The sequence below is a fragment of the Salvia miltiorrhiza genome, chromosome 4 (assembly GCF_028751815.1).
Source record: "Salvia miltiorrhiza cultivar Shanhuang (shh) chromosome 4, IMPLAD_Smil_shh, whole genome shotgun sequence".
In the NCBI taxonomy this organism is placed as follows: Eukaryota; Viridiplantae; Streptophyta; class Magnoliopsida; order Lamiales; family Lamiaceae; genus Salvia; species Salvia miltiorrhiza.
The window spans coordinates 28,791,701-28,809,855 of NC_080390.1; the positions used below are offsets into that span (position 1 = coordinate 28,791,701).

The following is an 18,155-nucleotide window of genomic DNA, read 5'->3' on the forward strand; positions in this document are numbered from 1 at the left end:
CGGGGGCACAACTAGTATTGTTCAGAAAAGTCAATGTGATCGGTTTAGGTTCACACTGCTCCAACGCCAAATGTTTGTAAAGAAAAATTCTTGTGACTAATTATTACATCGATCCTCCGTCCCACAACATATTGTGTCCCATATCATATTATATATTCTCAATTTGTTATAATTTATAATTAGCCAAAATAATTAAAGGATAGTTAGCATTAAATATTTTACGCACTCAAGGTAACAAATAAAATCTGTTAGATTGAGGTACACCCTCAAACATTGAATACGGTGAAGTTTAATGTACAAATGCAAGGGTTGCGCATGCGATATTGCTCATGAAAATGATTTTTTCACGTGTGTTACGTAGAAAGTCAGTTATATATGATTATTTTGGTAAATCTTATGGAGATTCCATCAAATTTCGCAGCAAGCATGGATCAGTTATTGCCTCCTCACCAACATCTCGCTATCAACTCTGAATTCCTTGCCTTCCAAATTTGCACCAAACTTTCACAAAAATACGGTGGCGCGGTGAAGGTTAGCGGAGCAACTGAAAAACATGACATCAACAAAAACTTGCGAACAATTTGGGCGGCAATTCTCACTGGCTGAGATCCGGTCAGCCACAGGAGATTTCAACGACGCGCATCTCATCGGAAGGGGTGGATTTGGCAGCGTGTACAAAGGCCTTCTCGATGGGCGAGTGGCCGTGGCCATAAAGCGGCTAGCAGCAAAGTCTAACCAAGGCGAGCGAGAGTTTTTGACGGAGATTGAAACCCTCACAAAGCTCCGACATCGCAATCTAGTCTCTCTAATCGGCTACTGCAGTGAGCAGGGCGAGATGCTTCTCCTCTACGACTACATGGCCAACGGAACGTTGGCCGACTACCGCTCGTCCCTCACGTGGGAGCAGCGTCTTCATATATGCATCGGAGCTGCTCGAGGTTTAGATTATCTTCACAATGGTAGCTCAATCGTGCATCGTGATGTCAAGTCCACGAATATTCTTCTGGATGAAGATTTCGTCGCTAGGGTTTCCGATTTCGGTCTGGCCAAACAATTAGGGCCAGGGGCAAGCAGCCATGTCAGCGCAAGTGTTAAGGGCTCGTTTGGATATTTCGACCCTAGTTACTTCACAACTGGTAGATTAACGAGGAAAAGCGATGTGTATGCTTTTGGTGTGGTGTTGTTGGAAGTATTGAGTGGGAGGGCGGCAGTGGATCATAGCCTTGCTGAGGATGAGTTGTGCTTAACCATGTGGGCTCATGAAAAGATTAGTAAGGGAAAAGCAGAGCAGATTGTGGCTTCAAATCTGAGGTCGGAGATATCACAGGATTGCCTCAAGACGTTCATCCAGCTTGTTGAGAGATGCCTGCATCATAACCCAATGAAACGACCAACAATGACTCAAACAGTAGTGCAGCTGGAGCTTGCACTTGAACATCAGGGGAGAACAGAGCCAGCATCATCACAATTCTGGCTGTTGAATGCGATTTTCAACATAGTTAAACAATCTGGTAAAAAAAACAAAAAGTGATTGTAATTTTAGTTATGCATGAAGAAATTTTCTTGATCTACGATGATTTTATATGCGATTATCTTGTGCCTGCCGCAGGATCAACAGAAGGTTTTAAAATGCAGCCAATTTCCGTTCCTGCAATACCAGTAGATGTTCTGAAGATTATTACTAATAATTTTAGTTCAAGGCGTTTGATCAAAGATGCAATTGGTGACAAAAGTGTTTATCATGCTATCCTGAGAAATGGAAAAGCTGCAGCAATAGAAAAGCTCTACAATTACCTGCCACACCAAGAATTTCTTCAGCAGGTAACTTTTTTTATTTTTATTTTATGACAACATTGAAAACAAAGTATCTGCTTTTGCTTTAGTGAGTAGTTGTTTCTTAGGTTTCAATAGTATCTGACCTGAAGCATGAAAACGTGGTTGAGCTACTTGGTTACTGTGTGCACGATGATCTTCGATTCTTGGCTTTCGAGTTTTCTCCCCTGGGGTCTCTATACGACATTCTTCATTGTAAGCCACCATTCATACTTTTTTCTTGATTGTGGAAGAGGGATTCTATGTTAATTTCAAACATATGTTTAGCTTCTTCTTCAGGTGGCCAGACTCTGTCATGGGCGCGAAGAGTTAAAATCGCTATAGGAGCTGCAAAAGGATTAGAATTTATTCACCGGAGAGGGCAGATTCATTGCAACATTCAATCCTGAAATATCTTACTTTTTGATGACAATGTTGCTAAAATAGCCTGTTTTGATCTATCTATTCAACGCCCTAATGAGGAATATTACTATTATTATCACGAGGCTCTACCTTTTTCTGTTTTCCTAAGCCGAGCTTACCACTCACCAGAGTATGTTCTTACCTCAATACATATTTCCTCTATATGAGTTTTGAGTCCGAATCCAAACTAAGCGCCATAGTGTTCCAATCTTGGGTGCTACGTAGATGTGTGTTGAATGGGCAGTTCAGTAGCAAAACTGATGTTTACAGCTTTGGCGTAGTGATCCTTGAGCTGCTAACCGGCCGTAAACCATGGGATATGCAGTGGCTTATGGCATGGGTATGAAGTACGAACACAGTTGTTTCCATATGTTTGTTTATATGCAAAAAGATGGAAGAATTAGCTAACTTATATAGCACAGGCAAAGCACAAGGATCCTGTTGTTGCTACGCTCAAGGGAAACAACTTTCCCACGGCAGCTGCAAAGGTAACAAAATCATTTGTTATGGTATTGTAAAGTATGATATTTTTTTGCTTCTTGATTATGATAATTTTCTTCATTTGCATGGAATATGTTCATAGATGGCTGAAGTTGCAGCGTCGTGTTTGGCATATGAAGCTGATGATCAGCCTAGCATGAGCGGAGTAGTACAATCTCTCCAGACTCTATTGGAATAGATTGGATTAATATTGTTAATGTTTGAGTGATATTGTGTAGTGACCCGCTCTTTTATATATTTTAAATCCAGTAATGAGTGTTTATTTTTGTTCATCAGTGAATGAAAACGGTTTTTATCCTGATATGAATTCAGCTTATGATCCTGAATTTATATTGTTAAAGCAGTCAATGATATTATTTCAGAATTTCAACTGACTTAGCAAAGTCACGTTATTTATTTAAGCGAGATGGAATTAGAATTTATTTTTATTCAGGTCGTGAATTATTTCCGACTCAGGAAGTTAATTAAATCTGCGGATTTAATTTAAATATTAGAACAACAAACGAATTAAATCTACGGATTTAATTTAGATTCATTTTATAATTTATGGATTTTAGAGAGATATCACATGTCGAAATCGATATTTATGTAAAAATATAGTATCAAGCAGAATCGAAGCCAGTATTTTATCACAGTTACAGAATCATCGAGACATAGAAAATACATCATTAATTCTTCTTTACATTTTTTTTTATTATTTCTTTTTCTTTCCATAAACCTTTGTTTCCCACTTATTTACACCACTAAAATTTGTCAAGCACTTATTTTGTCACCATTACATTTTGTAAGCATTATATTTGACAAGCCACTACAATAATTCTTCCACTTAGTCGACTCCATCCAAGAACACCAATAATTCCCTCATCCTCCACTTAGCTCTCCACTCCACCATCTTGTTCCACCTGCAATCATCAAAGAAACATCAATATATTAATTCATTTCAGTTATCTCAGTCCAGAAACACCTCAACAATCGAGATACTAAAGGAGAACTTTCATTCATTACTCTGCCAGAAACATTAAGGTAAAGATTAGTATTGAATCATCATCTTCTTCCAATTTCAACCTGCATTTACTGAAATGAATAAGTATGATTTATTTCAGATTCCTTCCACTTAATCCACCCACAGTAGCCAACCAACACCAATACCTCAAGGTATTTAATATCTCAGTTTTAATTCATGTTACATAAGCATCACCCATCAATCACGTTTCAGTTGTATAGAAATATAGCAAGTTAGAATAACAGAGGACCTTTATATATGCTATTGGCTAAGCTTAGCAACATTATACTCTACATCAGGATGGAACAAATCATGGAATGCTTTAAAGAGGTAGAATATTACTAACGGACAATTTACTTGCTCGAGAAAATCAATATGCTTACCCATCGAAATCCAACCACGCAACGAAAACAAACGAGACTAGAGAACTTAGCTTTAGGATGAGTGGTACTGGACTGTCGGAGCTCTGCGACTCACAGCGACGGCGGCTCCGGAAGAGACGGCTGCCGGACTCTTGCTGTTAACAACAGCGGCTGGCGGCGCTCCCAGGCGGCGGCGTCGAGCGGTGAAAGGTAGAAGACTCCCGACCTCAGCGGCGAATCTCGCCGATTCTGGAGTGCAGCGGCACGGCGAAGCCGGCCTTCCAGTAACAGCAGCAGGCGGCGTACCCTCCTCCTCCAGAACCCAGCAGCGGCAGAGCACGGCTCGAACCCACCGACTCCGGAGGGCAACAACAAGGCGGACCTTTTCCTGGTCGCCGGAGTTCAGAAAAAGGGAGGGTAAGGCGGCTTAGCTGCTGCCCGTCGATCCAGAGAGAGAAAGGGAGGTGGCGGGCCGATCAGCTACTGCTATTGCCGTGGCTGCTGTCGGTGACAAAGAGATGAGAGGTGGGAGGCAGGGCACGGCGGTAGTGCCGCTGCTGCTCGGCCACGGTCGGAGGAGATTCGAGGGAGTAGAGAGAGAGGCGGATCTAGGTGGTGAGCAGAGAGAGAGTTGGGAAATGGGGGTGTCGGATCTGTTCAGCGAGAGGAAACGAGCGTCGGGTCTGCGGCGAACTCCGCTGCTTCGCCGGAGAGAGAGAGAGAGCCGTGGCGGCGGGTTTCGGCTGGAGAAGGGTGGAGTAATTTGTGTGTGTTCTGATGAGGGAGATCGAGGAAGATGGAGGCGGCAGCCTTCCAGCCGTGAATTCGCCGGAAGGGAGACTGCGGCGGCCGAGCTTTGAGAGAGATGAGGCGGTGGTGGTTGCTTCTTACCGCCACTTCGACCGGTGACCTCGAGTGAGAGAAGATGATGGCTGATGGCAGCGTCCGTCGCCGGTGTTTCAAGGAAAAGGCGGCGCCGCCCGTCTGCCTACGTGCGTGTGTGTGTGACGTGAAATTTTCAGAGAGGAAGAGAGATGTTGGGGAAAGCGGCTGTGAAGGGGGAGAAATAAGGGAGAAAAGGGTGTTGGGCCATTACATTGGGCCGGGTTTTATTTAATTATGTTGGGCTCCTTATTTGGGCTTTTGTTTCAGTGGGCCGAGATTTGCTTAAATTTTCAGTGGGCTTGAGTTGGGCTGGATTATTTCTTAATTTTGGGCCTTGGTTTATTTTATTCTGAGCCACTTTTAATTGACTTCGGGCTGAACCTTGATTTAAATCAAGCCCAATTGTTTTGTTAAGGATGGGCCTGCTTTACCTTATTTTCATTAGGCCGCAACCATTTTTCCATATTGGGCTGAGTTTTAATTTATTAAAAGCCCAGCTGCATTTATTAATTGGGTCCTTATTATTTCCTATTGGGCTGAGAATTATTAAACGGATTAGGCCTCACTCATTCTATTGGACTGCTGTATTAAATTAGTTGGGCCTCGCTTGATTTATTTTTTTTGGGCCCAGCTAATCAATTATTTATTTATTGGGCCAAGATTTATTTAATTACTTGAGCCGATAAATTATTTGAAATTATATTATTATTTCCATTCATATTCGTTAAGCCTGATTAATTCTTACGTGATCATATGTCGAATGTTCAGTTTAACTGTCTTTTTATTCGGCTATATCAAGCGAGATTTATTTAATTGGCGGATTAGAACACCCTAAGAGAACGGATTAATTTTTATTAATTATCCGGCTTCATGAGATGAGACTTAGCTTTTGATTAAATCCGATAGCCTGGATTAACAATAGAAATTCCCTAATTATTATCTCAGAATAATAGTTCATGCATACGAGATTCATGCATAGTTAAATTACGCATTCTCATTTAATTGAGAATTTTCCCTCGATTTAAAGTCTTACGTTATTTTCTCGGATTAAAGGTCGAGCGCAAGAATAAGAGCTCGTCAAGGAGTCATTAATCTGTAGCAAAGCTTTGCTATGAGGTGGGCATTACTTTCATATATATCAAATGAGTTTAAATATTACGTTCAAGCAAGTTATTTCATGATTAAATTAATTGAAGTTATTTCAAATATTGTCTTGCCATAAAATGTTTTAAATTTCAGTATGATATCTATCTGATGTGACTTTTATCATGTAATCGAATTCGGGTCTTGAGCAGTTGATAGCTATCCTGCCAGGGCTAGTGTACACCAGTGACCGTGAGTCATCTAGCGGGTTGGCCGGTCAAGTGACCGTGAGAGGTGGCCACCTCTCCGGCACACAGTTCCAGATATGATAGATTACAAGAGAACTTAGACTGCAGTCGAACTTTAAGAATCACAAATGAATTTAGTAAGCTTGGGCCTTTTTAGCGAAAAACCCCTTGCTGTACTGTTTATGATGGCATGATAATTTAAATCTTTACGAAGCATGTTATATTTCATAGTAGGCATATGTGCCCACTGAGTACCTTTGTACTCAGCCCTGCATGTATTTCTAAATGTGCAGGTTGAGCAGTATACGATGGTGATGAAGTGACGAGTGGAATCCTCTTTTGTCGCAATATTATATGCTATGAAAAACTCTAGGGTTACATGTCTTCATACATGTAATCAGAACCTTATTCCGCTGCGTACTCAGAAGTTTTATGTTATTTTGGCTAAGTCAGAGTTATCTGAACTTATTAGTTAATTGAGTCTATACGACTAAACCTCTGTTATATTATAAATATCCCTTTTGTTAAATGATGAAATGCGATCCTTCCTTGTTTGATTATCCCCTTTCTACCCCGCTTCTAATCTCCCTCTATTAGTCACGGTTTTCCCGGCTTAATTATCCTTAATTTTGGCCGGTCGTGACAGAGTGGTATCAGAGCAAATTATTTGCTCTGAACCCTAGAGTTAACCAATTTTTCTAGTATGATCACTAGTATGAAAGAGTCAGTCGACAAAAGCTCAGCACTTCATCACATCGTCATGCTCAGCAAGAAAGAAGGTGGTAATGATTTTAAAACATTGAGAAGTTCACGTTTTATATGAATGTACTGATGCTTACATTCAAGTTTATGCATTATTGATTGGTTAGATATCTCAATGAACTTAGATGCGTTAAGAATGCATGATCACTGTTACGAGAAGAACAATAGAAGCTAGAAACTCAGTTATATTTCACTATAGCCATGGTGAAGAGCTAAGAAAGAGGAAGAGAATCCAATGAAAGCAGTGCAAGCAGAGTGCCACGCACGAATCACTGAAGCAGGCATAGTTCTTCATTCAGGTTGTTCACGCGTGACAGAACACCGAATCGACTATTGCCTTATTTAATGATAGATCACGTGAGTCATTGCTCGTAGCGACGAGTGTGACTTATGTAATCAGTTAGCTAATCCCTAATAAGCTGAGACTCACTTCTAGCCTCGATTATCACTAGCTATGGCTTGAGGATAACCTTCATGATTCATGTATGAACTTCAGAGTTAGATTTACGAGGGATCAAAATGCTTTGTATATGATGTTATAATATTACGATTAAAGCTATCAGCTTATAGTTTCAGATATTCGGAACCATTCTACTTACAGTACCTATCGCAATAGATAAGGACATGACTGAGAATCCCTATTGATTACGATCACCTACTACGAATTGGAAAGACGAGATGTGATATGGGTACTAGCAGTTACCAACCATTATGATTGATCATAAAAGTTTACGCAAGTGTGTAAGACGAGAGAAGTTCTCGAAGATGGTTCAGAGTTTAATAATAGCTAGAAGCGCCGACAGTGGATCAATGCTGAAACAAATGAATTAAGATTCTAATGAGACCCTAAAGATATACTCAAGATAAGTATATATACCTTAACCTATCGAGGACATCGCCTCAGTTAGAACGTCTTGGATTATGCATTTAGTCTGGTAGCCGCAATGAGAGCATTGACTAAGGTCATTCCATGACTTAGCATTACACATGGTGACACATACCCTATAAAGGTGCTCAGATGAGCAAAAGCTATTTCCTTATTGAATGCGTGATGATTTAGAAGGTATTTTACAATAACACGGAAGAGTGCTTCAAATTATATGATTGCATTTCAAGCGCTATGTGAAGAAACACTAAGTACTAGAAGTACTACATTAAGATCATATAGAGGAACATTGTTGAGTAAGGTCGAGCCTACCTTATTTCGCCTATAGAAGATGTTTAATGATTGCATTAAACTAGGAGGCAGACTCCAAGTTTGAAGAAGCTCTAGAATATTCTCAAGGACATGTTCAAGATATTAAGAAGAAAGTGGTGATTTTAGAACAAATATACCTTTTGCAGCCAAAGAACAAGAGTTGCCAAGTTCGGAAAAGTATTTTCGAGTGATTGAGAAGTAGTTGTGTCGGACCTGGCCAGTCCACATGGCCAAAATCTCAGTAGTCGTCATATATGGGTCTTTAAACCTATATATTTTAAACCTTCATCTAAAAAGCCAAACGGGTTCAGACTATTAGGTCATTTCGTTTCGACCTTTCAGTCAATTCATTTCTACCCTATGGTTATTCATTTTCAATTGTTTGGCAAATTATTGAAACACTATGCCTAATTGCCATTTGTGATTTGAATAATTGCGATCTACTAGTTGTTGGTAGATTTTCTGTGACCCAAGGATAAACAGATACTCATCAGATTAAATCAGTCAAACACGTATGCTTCAACCCAAGGGTCAAGCACGTAATGCATACAGACAATCTCTTGTGCATTTAGTAGGACCTTATTTGTGTATTTCGAAAACGATGATCATTTCGATGATTTTGTATGCCCCTATGTTGGCTTAGTTATTTTGACTAGTATTAGTACGGAGACGCGAAACCTTGGGGCGTTCCGTGACTGAGTACTTTTTGTGATGGCTTCGCTAGGTAACTAGTTCATCATGTGTGGTACTTAGATAGGTCTTTGAATCTAGACTTTTATGATGATGTAAAGTCCTCATTGAGGCAATTTTTCCCTATGTTATATATGGTGACCTTATTGGTTTTTCGCGGCAAGTCGTTCCGCTATGTTTTATTTATATGTTCGCTCAAGTTTTAGTAGGAGCAGAACTCGACGAGTTAAGGAGTAACTATAGAAATGATAGTATGTCCTTATTGTGTTTTAATGCGCTGAGAACTTGTGTTTTGACCTAATAGAATGCCGCCAAAACGAGGACGACCAAGAGGAGGGGGCAGGATTCCCCGAAATGAAGGAAGAGGCCCAGAAACAGGGCCAGAAACAGAAATAGTTCAACCACCTGTTCAGCCAGAACGGCGGATTGAGGAATTATTCTTGCGACAGAACCCATCTACCTTCAACGGGACAGGAGACCCGGCAGAAGCTGAAACTTGGGTTCGCGCTATTGAACGCATTTTCAACTTCCTGCGTTGCACCGACCAAGAGCGCCTGACTTGTATGTCCTTTTAGTTGACTGGGTCAGCTAATTTCTGGTGGGAAGCAAGGATGAAAACGATGACAGCAGAGCAGTTAGAAAACCTGACTTGGGAACAATTCAAAGCCGGTATATATGACAAGTATATACCCAAGAGCTACCGCAAGAAGAAGAAAGCTGAATTTTACAATCTGAAGCAAGGAAAGATGTCGGTAACTCAATACGACAGGATGTTCTGCGATACGTCTAGATATGTGCCGGAACAAGTTGACACAGATGAGAAGATGGCTGAAAAGTTTTGTGCCGGTCTGAGGCACGAGATTAGGATGGCTTTGGCAAGCCACGGAGGATCGTCCTACACTGAGTCGCTCAGCCGAGCGTTAGACATTGAGGCAGCTATGCCAGGAGAAAGACCTGCAACTGTACCTGCGCCAGCACCTCCACATGATCAAAATTATAATCAGAATTTCAAAGGAAATAGGAGATGGGACAACGATAACCCGAACCAAGGCGAGAAGAGGCCATGGCAGGGACGGGTCTTCCAGTCACAGGGCTATGGAAGCCAGGGCGCACCGAAACAAATGGGAAATAACCAACAGAGGGCCCCACAGTGCCCCAAATGTAACAAAAGTCATGTGGGAATCTGTAAGGTCGGCAGTGATAGTTGCTATATCTGCAACCAGAAGGGGCACTATGCAAACCGGTGCCCGAATAAGCAACACGGGACGGGCTCAAGGCCGAACCCACCTATTCAGGCTCCACATCTGCGAGCAATCCAAGCTTTGCCCCAACCATACCCAAGGCAGCAACCACAGTATCAGCAGCCACAGCAGCGACAACAGAAACAACATGAAAAGCCTCGTCATGCTAGAGCCTATGCTATGAGGCAGAAGCAGCCCGAGAACAACCAGGGAAACCTGGCAGGTATGGGCATGCTACTCAATACTCCTGTTGTAATTCTATTTGATACGGGCGCATCGCATACTTTCATTTCAAGTACATGTGTCGACACATTAAAACTTAAAATGGAAAGAGCTGACCAGGAGTTGAGTATATCATCACCTATAGGAGGGATGACGACAATAGATCATGTGTGCTTGAACCTAGAACTGAACATAGGGTCACTCAAGATTGTAGTGAACAACTCGTATGTTATACCGATGGGAGATGTGGACATAATCCTAGGAATGGACTGGCTAGCCAAGAACTACACCACCATCCTATGTAATGAAAGACGGATATCATTCCGATCTCCAGGAAGGGAGCCGTCACATTTCCATGGAATTAGCATGGGGAGAAGAAAGATGATCATCTCCGCCCTACAAGCAACGAAAATGATGAAGAAGGGATACCTAGCTTACCTCGTATACTTGCACGGAGAACTGGGAACTGAAAGGAGCATAGAAGATGTAGCAATTGTACGGGACTTTTCAGATGTATTTCCAGAGATTCTGCCAGGGCCACCACCGGACAGACCAATTGAGTTTACCATTGATTTGGAGCCCGGGGCAGCTCCCATTTCGAAGGCACCATACCGAATGGCTCCTAAAGAGTTGGAAGAACTCAAGATACAACTGTAAGAACTTTTGGAACTTGAATTCATTAGGCCAAGTGTATCACCTTGGGGTGCACCCGTACTTTTCGTGAAGAAAAAGGATGGCACATTGCGAATGTGCATAGACTATAGAGAACTGAACAAAGTGACACTCAGGAACAAATATCCTTTACCAAGGATAGATGACCTCTTCGACCAGCTCAAGGGAGCAAGCGTGTTCTCGAAGATTGATTTGCGGTCTGGTTATCACCAGCTGAAGATTCGACCAGAAGACGTACCTAAGACGGCATTTCGAACTAGATATGGCCACTACGAATTTGTAGTTGTGCCATTCGGGCTAACTAATGCGCTAGCCGTGTTCATGGACCTCATGAATCGAGTGTTCCATCCGTACTTAGACAAATTTGTCTTGGTATTCATAGATGACATCCTGATCTACTCGAAGAACGAGAAAGACCATGAGGAACATCTGAGAATGGTCCTAGAAACGCTGAGGACGGAGCGCCTTTATGCCAAATTCAACAAGTGCGAGTTTTGGCTCAGCGAAGTCACGTTTTTAGGACATATTGTGTCATCAGAAGGGATTAAAGTGGACCCTGGAAAAAGTGCAAGCAGTGCGCGAATGGAGATCGCCTACTAACCCTAATGAGATAAGAAGTTTCTTAGGATTGGCAGGTTACTATCGGAGGTTTATGGAAGGATTTTCCAAAATTGCAAGGCCAATGACGCAACTACTCAGGAAGGGAATAAAATTTTCTTGGACAGAGGAGTGCGAGAAGAGCTTCCAAGAACTCAAGGAAAAGTTGACTACGGCACCAGTGTTAGCCGTCCCAACAGCTGATAAGGAATACGTGATCTACACAGACGCGTCCAAAAATGGACTTGGCTGCGTGCTGATGCAAGAAGGAAGAGTGATAGCATATGCGTCACGACAGCTTAGGCCACATGAACTGAATTACCCGACTCATGATCTGGAGTTAGCTGCAGTGGTGCATGCGCTGAAGATTTGGGGACACCACCTATATGGAGTTAGGTGTGAAATATTCACAGATCACAAAAGCCTGAAGTATTTTTTCGAGCAAAAGGACCTTAACATGAGACAAAGGAGATGGCTCGAACTAGTGAAAGATTATGACTACGGTATTAACTACCACCCAGGCAAGGCCAACGTAGTGGCTGATGCATTGAGTCGTAAAACCCAATCTAAATTGGGAGCTCTCATCACTCGAGAGACGGTGCTCATAAGAGAATTTAGCAAAATGAGCATAGAAGTGGTTAAACCACCAGGGACGATAGCAAGCGTTGTTGCAACGATACCTAGCTTGAGAAAGATGATTGTAGAAGCACAAAGAAAAGACGGGAAGATGGAAAAAAACTACGGGAAGCAGTAAGGAAATGAAACATCAAGAATTATCAAGAAGCATCAGATAATGCTATCCTCTTTGTAGGAAGGATATGCATCCCCCACGATGATGAACTTAAGGATAAAATCATGAGTGAGGCTCACGATACCCCTTATACTGCCCACCCAGGCAGTACTAAGATGTATCAAGATCTAAAGAAGCATTTTTGGTGGGAAGGCATGAAAAGAGACATAGCATCCTTTATAGAGAGATGCCTAGCTTGCCAACAAGTGAAGGCCCTACACCAAAGGCCATATGGAAAACTACAACCGTTGGAAATTCCAGAATGGAAGTGGGAGCACATCGCAATGGATTTTGTGACCAGTTTGCCCAAAACAAAGAGAGGAAAACACTGCCATTTGGGTAATAGTGGATCGACTCACAAAATGTGCTCATTTTATACGAATACCGATCACACACGGGTCAGACAAGCTAGCTCAGTTGTATGTTCGAGAGATTGTACGCTTACACGGTGTACCCGTGTCAATCACTTCAGACCGAGACTCAAAATTTACTTCTAGATTTTGGATGAGCTTACAAAAGGAGTTAGGCACGAGGTTAAATTTCAGCACCGCCTTCCACCCGCAGACAGATGGACAGTCTGAAAGGACAATTCAGACCCTCGAAGATATGTTGAGAACAGTGGTGTTAGACAGGGGTGGAAGTTGGGAAGCAGTGCTGCCGTTGATTGAATTTGCCTATAATAACAGTTACCAGGCGACTATCGATATGGCACCATATGAGACATTATATGGAAGAAAAATGTAGATCACCGCTTTACTGGGATGAAGTGGGTGAGAGAAAAATTTTAGGACCAGACATGGTCAATGAGATGGTTGAGATAGTCCGCCAGATCAGAGGGCGAATAAAAGAGGCACAAGATAGACAGAAATCTTACGCTAATGCACGTCGAACTGAGTTACGTTTTGAAATAGGAGACAAGGTCTTCCTAAAGGTATCTTCTACCAAGGGGATAACTAAGTTTGGTGTCAAGGGAAAACTTAGGCCCCGATTCGTAGGACCTTATGAGATTTTGGAGAGAATAGGCCCAGTAGCCTATAGGTTGGCGTTACCGCCAAGCTTTGGAAACGTTCACAATGTTTTCCACGTATCACAACTCAGAAAATACGTTTTCGATCCAAAGCACATAATCCACCAAGAAGAGATGATCCTTTGCCCAGACTTGAGCTATGAAGAAAGACCAGAGGCCATTCTAGATCGAAAAGTACAACAACTCAGGAATAAGGCAATCACATCAGTGAAAGTCTTATGGAGACACCACGGACAAGAGGAAGCCACGTGGGAGCTTGAAGACAAAATGAAGGAGAAATACCCCGAACTATTTTAGAAGAAATATGCAAATTTCGGGACGAAATTTTTGTTAAGAGGGGTAGTATGTAGTGACCCGCTCTTTTATATATTTTAAATCCAGTAATGAGTGTTTATTTTTGTTCATCAGTGAATGAAAACGGTTTTTATCCTGATATGAATTCAGCTTATGATCCTGAATTTATATTGTTAAAGCAGTCAATGATATTATTTCAGAATTTCAACTGACTTAGCAAAGTCACGTTATTTATTTAAGCGAGATGGAATTAGAATTTATTTTTATTCAGGTCGTGAATTATTTCCGACTCAGGAAGTTAATTAAATCTGCGGATTTAATTTAAATATTAGAACAACAAACGAATTAAATCTACGGATTTAATTTAGATTCATTTTATAATTTATGGATTTTAGAGAGATATCACATGTCGAAATCGATATTTATGTAAAAATATAGTATCAAGCAGAATCGAAGCCAGTATTTTATCACAGTTACAGAATCATCGAGACATAGAAAATACATCATTAATTCTTCTTTACATTTTTTTTTTATTATTTCTTTTTCTTTCCATAAACCTTTGTTTCCCACTTATTTACACCACTAAAATTTGTCAAGCACTTATTTTGTCACCATTACATTTTGTAAGCATTATATTTGACAAGCCACTACAATAATGAAGGAATATTAAATTGAATTAACGTTCCGTTTGCCCGATGATCGTTTCTTGGTTATTATTAATTTACCATACAACGATTAAAACCTAACATGCTCCTATGAATTTAACAGCTGCACGTTGGAGTTCAGAAATACCTGAAGAATTCAGAAGAATTCGTCAATCTGTCGCTGACCAGGTCAGCCAACTTCAACGCTCCGTTTGAGCCCTCAAACGACCTCCAATCGTATTTCGCCCAGAAATACGACTTCTTCGTCTTCGAGAGAGCTTTCCGTGGCCGCCTGATTCGTCTGAATCGGAGTTCTGTGGAGGAAGTTATGGCCATTTTACGGAGACTGCCAGAACATGGTTTCCTGCGAAAATCTGACTCCAGCTCTGATCTTCTCGACTGTATCCCGCTCAGCTTTCACCGTTGGATGGACAACGATCTATGAAAGTCCCAAGAGAGAAATAAGTCCCACACGTTTTTCTTCCCAGCGCCCCACAGCTCTCAAAACCCTAATATTTTATCAGTGTGTTTTCCTGAGAGCTGACAGCTGTATTTAATTAAAATTAAATACGTGTGGGCACAGAATTAGTGTAGGAGGCGTTTTTCTCTCCTTCTAGGGCTAGGAGTCTTTGGGCCAGTCCAGGGACCAGATACAAGGAATAAAGATGGGCCTCAAATAAATTAATTTATCTATGGTCAGCCCAGACCATAATTAATTTATAAATATCAGTTCATTCCACTAGAGAACCGATACTGACTTACCCCTTTATTGCCGGTGATGAGTCGGGGGCTTGTATTTAGACTTATTAAATCTCCGTATTTAAAATATCCGACATCCATTAATTAATTAGAGCTCTGACAGCTTAAATTAATTAATCTCTTTATAAATCCTTAAGCAGTACCACTCAAACTTTATTATTACGCCTGAACTTAATCAACCTGCAGGGTTTAGCGTAATAAACCTTATTGAGCTCCTTAAGGGGATGTCATTATCCTATACCGGATACGGGTACTAATACAGATAATCAAATATCATATATTAACCGCTATCACCCAAGATACAGAGTACTCGAGTTAGCATTTAACTCTCGCCCATAGTAAGTCAAAGTGATATACGAATTAACATATATATCTGAATACTTATTAGTATTAAGATTTATGAGTCACCGAGATCTTGATTCTTCACTTAAGTCAGATAGAAGAATACATCTCAACTGTTGGTCCTATCAATACGTAATGACGTACCAGTATAGACAAGTAGCCAAGACAAACTACTTTCATCTATACTGCAGCCTAAACCAATAACTTGTCCTAGAGTTATTTCGGCTGTGATCATATTATATCTCTTAAGGTTATTCCAATTATATGGTCTTCTGTGATCTACAACACACCATATAATCTACTTATATAGAGATAAAGAACATACATATGCAATCATGAACACAATCAGATAGGAGATTAGATAGTGAACTTAGGAAACATTGTATACAAGCATAAAACGTTCTTGCTTTCAGTATACAAATCCAACAATTTCTTCCACTTAGTCGACTCCATCCAAGAACACCAATAATTCCCTCATCCTCCACTTAGCTCTCCACTCCACCATCTTGTTCCACCTGCAATCATCAAAGAAACATCAATATATTAATTCATTTCAGTTATCTCAGTCCAGAAACACCTCAACAATCGAGATACTAAAGGAGAACTTTCATTCATTACTCTGCCAGAAACATTAAGGTAAAGATTAGTATTGAATCATCATCTTCTTCCAATTTCAACCTGCATTTACTGAAATGAATAAGTATGATTTATTTCAGATTCCTTCCACTTAATCCACCCACAGTAGCCAACCAACACCAATACCTCAAGGTATTTAATATCTCAGTTTTAATTCATGTTACATAAGCATCACCCATCAATCACGTTTCAGTTGTATAGAAATATAGCAAGTTAGAATAACAGAGGACCTTTATATATGCTATTGGCTAAGCTTAGCAACATTATACTCTACATCAGGATGGAACAAATCATGGAATGCTTTAAAGAGGTAGAATATTACTAACGGACAATTTACTTGCTCGAGAAAATCAATATGCTTACCCATCGAAATCCAACCACGCAACGAAAACAAACGAGACTAGAGAACTTAGCTTTAGGATGAGTGGTACTGGACTGTCGGAGCTCTGCGACTCACAGCGACGGCGGCTCCGGAAGAGACGGCTGCCGGACTCTTGCTGTTAACAACAGCGGCTGGCGGCGCTCCCAGGCGGCGGCGTCGAGCGGTGAAAGGTAGAAGACTCCCGACCTCAGCGGCGAATCTCGCCGATTCTGGAGTGCAGCGGCACGGCGAAGCCGGCCTTCCAGTAACAGCAGCAGGCGGCGTACCCTCCTCCTCCAGAACCCAGCAGCGGCAGAGCACGGCTCGAACCCACCGACTCCGGAGGGCAACAACAAGGCGGACCTTTTCCTGGTCGCCGGAGTTCAGAAAAAGGGAGGGTAAGGCGGCTTAGCTGCTGCCCGTCGATCCAGAGAGAGAAAGGGAGGTGGCGGGCCGATCAGCTACTGCTATTGCCGTGGCTGCTGTCGGTGACAAAGAGATGAGAGGTGGGAGGCAGGGCACGGCGGTAGTGCCGCTGCTGCTCGGCCACGGTCGGAGGAGATTCGAGGGAGTAGAGAGAGAGGCGGATCTAGGTGGTGAGCAGAGAGAGAGTTGGGAAATGGGGTGTCGGATCTGTTCAGCGAGAGGAAACGAGCGTCGGGTCTGCGGCGAACTCCGCTGCTTCGCCGGAGAGAGAGAGAGAGCCGTGGCGGCGGGTTTCGGCTGGAGAAGGGTGGAGTAATTTGTGTGTGTTCTGATGAGGGAGATCGAGGAAGATGGAGGCGGCAGCCTTCCAGCCGTGAATTCGCCGGAAGGGAGACTGCGGCGGCCGAGCTTTGAGAGAGATGAGGCTGTGGTGGTTGCTTCTTACCGCCACTTCGACTGGTGACCTCGAGTGAGAGAAGATGATGGCTGATGGCAGCGTCCGTCGCCGGTGTTTCAAGGAAAAGGCGGCGCCGCCCGTCTGCCTACGTGCGTGTGTGTGTGACGTGAAATTTTCAGAGAGGAAGAGAGATGTTGGGGAAAGCGGCTGTGAAGGGGGAGAAATAAGGGAGAAAAGGGTGTTGGGCCATTACATTGGGCCGGGTTTTATTTAATTATGTTGGGCTCCTTATTTGGGCTTTTGTTTCAGTGGGCCGAGATTTGCTTAAATTTTCAGTGGGCTTGAGTTGGGCTGGATTATTTCTTAATTTTGGGCCTTGGTTTATTTTATTCTGAGCCACTTTTAATTGACTTCGGGCTGAACCTTGATTTAAATCAAGCCCAATTGTTTTGTTAAGGATGGGCCTGCTTTACCTTATTTTCATTAGGCCGCAACCATTTTTCCATATTGGGCTGAGTTTTAATTTATTAAAAGCCCAGCTGCATTTATTAATTGGGTCCTTATTATTTCCTATTGGGCTGAGAATTATTAAACGGATTAGGCCTCACTCATTCTATTGGACTGCTGTATTAAATTAGTTGGGCCTCGCTTGATTTATTTTTTTTGGGCCCAGCTAATCAATTATTTATTTATTGGGCCAAGATTTATTTAATTACTTGAGCCGATAAATTATTTGAAATTATATTATTATTTCCATTCATATTCGTTAAGCCTGATTAA

At 41.8% G+C, this 18,155-nt stretch overlaps 1 protein-coding gene, 1 long non-coding RNA gene and 1 pseudogene across 2 annotated transcripts; 2 read left to right on the forward strand and 1 right to left on the reverse strand.

The window, feature by feature from the left end:
- The first annotated feature begins 513 nt into the window (after positions 1–513).
- On the forward strand, positions 514–1,531 carry LOC131023242 (receptor-like protein kinase ANXUR1). Its single transcript, XM_057952782.1, has one exon. It carries the CDS (start codon positions 554–556, stop codon positions 1,529–1,531), a length of 978 nt encoding a protein of 325 aa, XP_057808765.1. The 5' UTR covers positions 514–553.
- A 98-nt stretch (positions 1,532–1,629) lies between these two features.
- On the forward strand, positions 1,630–2,914 carry LOC131023243 (pto-interacting protein 1-like; annotated as a pseudogene).
- A 431-nt stretch (positions 2,915–3,345) lies between these two features.
- LOC131019643 (uncharacterized) lies at positions 3,346–4,705 on the reverse strand. The gene is made up of 2 exons (XR_009100361.1): positions 4,123–4,705; positions 3,346–3,638 (listed from the first exon to the last, which is right to left on the reverse strand). It is a non-coding gene; the product is annotated as an uncharacterized LOC131019643 (long non-coding RNA).
- Between the last annotated feature and the right edge of the window lie 13,450 nt (positions 4,706–18,155).